This window comes from Zonotrichia albicollis, chromosome 17 (assembly GCF_047830755.1).
Source record: "Zonotrichia albicollis isolate bZonAlb1 chromosome 17, bZonAlb1.hap1, whole genome shotgun sequence".
Lineage (NCBI taxonomy): Eukaryota > Metazoa > Chordata > Aves > Passeriformes > Passerellidae > Zonotrichia > Zonotrichia albicollis.
In genome coordinates, this window is record NC_133835.1 from 1,780,374 (window position 1) to 1,786,266 (window position 5,893).

Genomic DNA, 5,893 nt, shown 5'->3' on the forward strand with positions numbered 1-5,893 from the left:
GCTGCTGCCAGAGAGGGCAGTGGGGCTCTGGAGGATGGAGCCATGGAAACTCTACACAGGAGAGGTGGGAAACCACTGCTGTCAGCCCAAGGGCAGGGAATGAAAGGCTGGGGCTGTTTGCTCTTCCCTTCCTCCCTGATGGAGAGCACATCCTCGTGGCACTGCCTGAATCCTGCTTAGTGTGCACTTGCAATCCTGGCTGCAGTTCTGGCAGCTCCTGCCCAAAGGAGCACTGGAGTGGAGCTGCAGGAGGCCAGGGAAGGGCAGAAGGGAAGCTGGGACGGGCTGAGTGAGCTGGGAAAGAGGCAGCATCAAGGGGGGCCCAGCAAAGCTCTGCAGCATCCCGAGGGGCAGAGAGAGAGGGGCAGCCTGTGCCTGCCCCTGCAGCAGGAATCTGACCCCGGGACTCTCGGATTGATCCCGTGCCGCTGTGGGACTTATCCCGGTGCTCTGTGGGACTGATCCCGGTGTTCTGTGGGGCCGACCTCAGTTCTCTGTGGGACTGACCCCGAGGTTTTCTCGGGCTGATCCTGGGGCTCTGGCGGGCTCGCCCCTGGAGCTCTGCGGGACCGAGCGCGTGAGACGCCGAACACTGGCGGCGCATGCGCAGAGCCGTGCGCAGCTCCCGCGCGCCCGCTGGACCCCGCCCGCGCCCTCGCGCGCGCGCAACGCTCAACCACCGCCTCCCGAGCACGCGCGGCGGCGCGGTGACGTCAGCGCGCCCCGCCTCCCACTATAAAAGCGGCGGCTGGTGGCGGGCGCCATTGTGGTGCGCCAGGCCCGGCCGTGCGGAGCGGGCCCCGCAGCGCCTCCGCCTCTCACGCCGCCAGCGCTCTCGCTCCTTTTCTCTCTCTCTTTCTGTCTCTTTTCCTTCCCCTTCCTCTTCTTCCTCCTCTCCTTTCCTCTCCCTCCCCTCCTCCCCCCCCCGCCGCGGACATGCCGCGCGTCTACATCGGCCGCCTGAGCTACCACGTCCGGGAGAAGGACATCCAGCGTTTCTTCAGCGGCTACGGCCGCCTGCTTGAGGTCGATCTCAAAAACGGGTGAGCGCCTTCGTCCGTGCGCCCCTCCCGAGGGCCCCGGGCCGGCCGGGCCCGTCCATGTCGCGGCCGCTGCCGCGTGGCGCCGGCGCAAGATGGCGGCCGGGGGGGAGCGGAGCGGGGGGGCCGCGGCATCGTCCCGGGGCCGCGGCGCTCTCCGGGGGCCGGGGAATGAACCGGGGGCCACGGAATGGAGCGGGGAATGGACTGGGGGCGGCGGCGTGCACCGGAGATGGCGGAATGGGCCGTGGAGTGGACCGGGCGCCGCGGCGTGGACCAGGGACCGTGAAATCGATCGGGGAATAGGCCGAGGGTCGTGGCGTGCACCGGGGACCGTGGAATGGACTGGGGAGTGTGGAACAGACCGGGGAATGGACCGTGGCCCGCGGCGTGCACTGGGGCCCGTGATATTGTCCTCCCCCCGCCGCCGCCTGACCGGGCCTTTCTCCTGTGCCCAGCTACGGCTTCGTGGAGTTCGAGGACTCCCGCGACGCCGACGATGCCGTGTACGAGCTGAACGGCAAGGACCTGTGCGGGGAGCGGGTTATCGTGGAGCACGCCCGCGGCCCCCGCCGCGACAGGGACGGCTACAGCTACAGCAGCCGCAGTGAGTCCGGGCCCGTCCCTCCCCGCGGGGCTCGGGGCGGCGGCGGGCAGGGCCGGGGGCGGGCAGGGCTCGGCTGGCACCGAGCCCCGGGCTGGGTGGGCAGGGTCGTTAGCGGGGGGTACCCGGTGCACCGCTGGGGCTGCAGCGCTTTCCTCGGCACCAGCGGCGCACTCGGATATCCCGGAGCAGTTGTGGCTCCCAAATCGTGGCCTTGTAGAAAGGGTTTGCTGTGCTAATTAACGGCTCCAGTATTCCTGGGAGCATTTAAGATGTGACAGCGATGTTGCATCAGTAATGTTAGTGTATAAATATCGTTGTGTAACTGGGGGAGAATCGCTCAGCTGTGAACTTTGATGTGATTGATTCAGTTGGATATATGGGAGGGGCGGGGGGAGGTTTTGGAGCAGGAATCTGTTGTGCTGAAGGGGGGGTATTGTAAATATTTCTGTGCTCAGCTCGCTCGTGTAGCTTCTTGAGCTGAGCTGTGTAGAGCTTGAACGGCCTAGTACTGTAACTAAAAGTACTACGGTTGATTTTTCGGTGGTGTTTGGAATCGTGGTGTTGGGGGGGGTGGGTTTCTGTCTTTTTAAAAAAATCAAATGTATTATGTTGTTTTAAAATTGTTGCATGTTCAATTCAAACTTTTTAACAAGTCCTTGATGTTTCAATTTAAAAGTGACCAGTGGGGCTGAGGCTGTGTCCACTGAGGCTAAGATGACTGCCTTTCCTGGCCATGGCTTTTCCATACATTGTGTGACCCTTGCCCTATGACCCTTTGGCTGACCTTACCGGAAGCCATGACGACAGCAGCCTTTTGCCATTAGACGCAGGGTGATGGTGAGGATTCCAAGGGTTAGACAAAACTGGTTAAACTGAACTAGGTGACTGTTACCTTGCGTGTTTTGTGGCCAAACCACCACCAAAAACCTCATACTGTGATGTAAGTACTTAGTGTAACTAGTAAACGTTTTTGTAAAATGTAGAAATGCATGTAATCAGTTAAGTTTTATATTTTACAATGTTCTGTAAAATAAAACTTAGCAAGGTGAATCTAATAAGGAGCAGTCACTCTCTAACAGATCATAGGAGCACAGACTTGTAGGATGTTAGTCTGTTTGATTTGCCATTAATATAGATCATGGCAAAATTGCAAAGTTTATTGGAGGCTTAGCGAAATAAAGTCCTACTCCAGTAAATATGACTGTTAAACTAACTTTTTCAGAACATTGATCCTCCTTCGTGCTAGGAGCCAACCTAACTTTGTTTCTTTGTACATCAAGGTGGGGGTGGTGGCGGATATAGCAGTCGGAGACAATCGGGACGAGATAAATACGGACCCCCCGTTCGTACAGAGTTCAGGCTGATTGTTGAGAACCTTTCCAGTCGCTGTAGTTGGCAGGATTTAAAAGTAGGTATTGATGTTCTGTATTTGGAGTCTGTTGTGAATGTCAGGAAACAATAGCTTCCTTTAATAGCAATGTTGGTTTTGTTGCTGTAGAATAATTTAAAAGTGTTTGTGCGCATTGAGTGCTGTTTGCAGAACCCCCTCGTTCTGTAGCTGCCCTGTGCTCCCTGCAGGATTTCATGAGGCAGGCTGGGGAGGTGACCTATGCAGATGCCCACAAAGAACGTACAAATGAAGGAGTGATCGAGTTCCGCTCGTACTCGGACATGAAACGCGCCCTGGACAAGCTGGATGGCACAGAGATAAACGGCAGGAAGATCAGGCTGGTGGAGGACAAGCCACGCTCCAGCCACAGGCGATCCTACTCCGGCAGCAGGTCCAGGTAACTCGGGGGACACACTGCAGCAAAAATGGTGACAATCAGCATGGGGATGGGTGCCCTACCTGCAGCAGTCACCTTCAGCTGATGGTTTAGAAATAGGAGCAGGCCTCAGTGTAGAAGGAAACATTTTACAGCAAACAGCAAAGCCAGGTTTGAGCACTTCTTCACGTGTGAAAACTCAGATGTGATTCACTTGACAGTATGTTAAACCCACCATGGTGGGACCACCCTTGCTCCTGAGAAGTTCTGTAGCAGCTTTGCTCTGTTAGATTATGCTACTGGATAGCACAGTGTATTAGATGCAGTCAGGAAGGTTCTTCCTGTGAGCATGGACTTCCCAGAGCAGCTGTGGCTGCCCCTGGATCCCTGGAAGTATCCAAGGCCAGGCTGGGCAGGGCTTGGAGCAACCTGGAATAGTGGAAAGTGTCCCTGCCCATGGCAGGGGTGGAACACAGTGATCTTTAAGATCACTTCCATCCTGTACTTGATGATGGAGGGCCCAACCAGGCAAAGAGAAAGGGAATGACATTTTAAATGTCTGCAGGTCACGATCCAGGAGACGATCTAGAAGCAGAAGTCGGAGGAGTCGGAGCAGCCGCAGCAGATCCCGTAGTGTCTCCAAAAGCCGTTCCCGGTAAGTGCCCCAGAGTTAACACTGCCAATGCAGGAACTGCCTCGCTGACAGATGTTTACAGCTGCTGGAAGTGCACTGCAGGCCCTGCAGAATAAACTCTCTCCCTGTCTCTCTCTTTGAAAGATCTAAATCCAGGTCACGAAGCAAAGACCGCTCCCGTTCCCGATCCAAAAGCAGGAAGTCCAGATCAAAGAGCAAATCCAAACCCAAGTCTGACAGGGGGTCACGCTCACACAGCAGATCCAAGGAGAAGTCAGAGAAGTCCCGGTCCAGATCCAGGTCCAGGTCTCGATCTCCCAAAGAAAATGGTAAAGGGGATGCTAAGTCTAAGTCCAGGTCCAGGAGCAGGTCTCGCTCCAACTCTCCGCAGCAGCAGCCATCGGCCAAGGCTCGCTCCGAGTCACCGCCCAAGAGAGCCGCCTCCAGGTCCCGCTCCAGGTCCCGCTCAAAGTCCCGCTCACGATCAAGATCCAGTTCAAGAGATTAGGACTACAAGTCTCCTCTCACCTTGCACACTATTATGGAACATTTTCCTACCTGTCAGGCCATTAGTGTTATGTTAGTACTTCAGAAGTTGGTTTTTTTCTCTTGCAGGAGTGAATGGCCTAAGAACTAAGGCATAAAGGTTTAATTTCTATCCCAAATTAGACAATACCAGGTGGAATGGTCGTACAAAGCAGGAAGAGTCCCCATTTTGTAGAAATTGAGCTGAAAGTTTGATTTTATAGCATTTCTGCAGGAGTAACTTAACTACTCTTAAATGCAAAGTGGTTTTTATATTAAAAATAAACTGAATATAAACAGGCTTAAATATGGGCTTTTTAAAAATATCCTTTTTTTCGTATTTTTTTTTCATGGCATTAGAACCATGGGTGTCATTAGCTTCATAGGTTTCAGCTTGCTGCCAAAGGCAGGATTGCCTTGCTGGGCAGGTCACACCGTTTATCTTAATTTTGGAAGGAGTCAGCAAACTGTATAAACCAGTAACAGTACTAGGAAGATTTTAGACCAGCAATAAACTCAAGTTGGAGGACTTATGTTGTACCTTGACTTGCCAAAAGAACATTCCCCCCATACTGAGACTGTATTAAAGGTGACAAAGGTACTCTGGAACCTGTATCCTACAGTATTGCTAAAAACCCCTTTGTTCCAGACTTGAAAGAATAAAAGCTCTCTGACGTTTCTTGCTTGAATCTCAAGTGTCACTGTTGTCAGACACAAAGGTGTCCCTTGGCTGTGGTCCAAGTCCTTAGTATGCTGTATGGTTTGTCAGCCTCTGAATCCCCATTGGACATGAAACCCAGGTAAAGAAATCTGTCTTCCCTCCCCTTTGACTCACTTATGTTAACGTTTTGCTTCAGACTAGGAGAATATAATCCTCTTGTGTGTAGGTCCGAACTTTATTGGAAATGTAATCTCTTGGAGCTAGAGTTCTAGTTTTAACAAAGGCTTTGCTAAACCACAGTTGCCAGTTCACTTAAATTGTGGAATAGGACTCGTCCCAAAAAATCCCCTTTATAGTTAAATTGATTTTTGTAACATGCAGTAGCAAACATTAGAACTGCCTTGTACTCTTTATACAATGTGTAGTTTGACTTGTATAAAATTAAATTGGTGACTCAAACTCTTGTGTTCATTGCAGTGAAATGGGATTCTTGCTCTGCCTTGTGCTGGGGAAATCACAAGGCTTTTATGGAGAAAACTTCTTTGGTTTAGTGAGAGACTTGGTAGCTCTTGACAGGCTCTTGGTGGTGTGCTTGAAACCAGCACAAGCTCTTTGTGTCCCAGTGTGTCACCTTGTCCTTTCTGCAGGCGTGGCTGGGTG

At 52.9% G+C, this 5,893-nt stretch overlaps 1 protein-coding gene across 1 annotated transcript; it reads left to right on the forward strand.

The window, feature by feature from the left end:
• The first annotated feature begins 747 nt into the window (after nucleotides 1–747).
• SRSF6 (serine and arginine rich splicing factor 6) lies at nucleotides 748–5,692 on the forward strand. Its single transcript, XM_074553662.1, has 6 exons — nucleotides 748–1,043; nucleotides 1,499–1,647; nucleotides 2,928–3,055; nucleotides 3,226–3,434; nucleotides 3,979–4,068; nucleotides 4,192–5,692. The coding sequence occupies exons 1-6, from the start codon at nucleotides 937–939 to the stop codon at nucleotides 4,553–4,555; spliced, it is 1,047 nt and encodes a 348-aa protein (XP_074409763.1). The 5' UTR covers nucleotides 748–936; the 3' UTR covers nucleotides 4,556–5,692.
• Nucleotides 5,693–5,893: the final 201 nt, after the last annotated feature.

What these genes read in the sequence shown, in the direction of transcription:
- SRSF6 (XM_074553662.1), top strand. Translation starts at nt 937, where the DNA reads ATGCCGCGCGTCTACATCGGCCGCCTGAGCTACCACGTCCGGGAGAAG. An exon ending in GTAGTTGGCAGGATTTAAAA is followed by an intron (nt 3,056 to 3,225) that starts GTAGGTATTGAT and finishes TGCTCCCTGCAG; the next exon opens with GATTTCATGAGGCAGGCTGG. An exon ending in GTCTCCAAAAGCCGTTCCCG is followed by an intron (nt 4,069 to 4,191) that starts GTAAGTGCCCCA and finishes TCTCTTTGAAAG; the next exon opens with ATCTAAATCCAGGTCACGAA.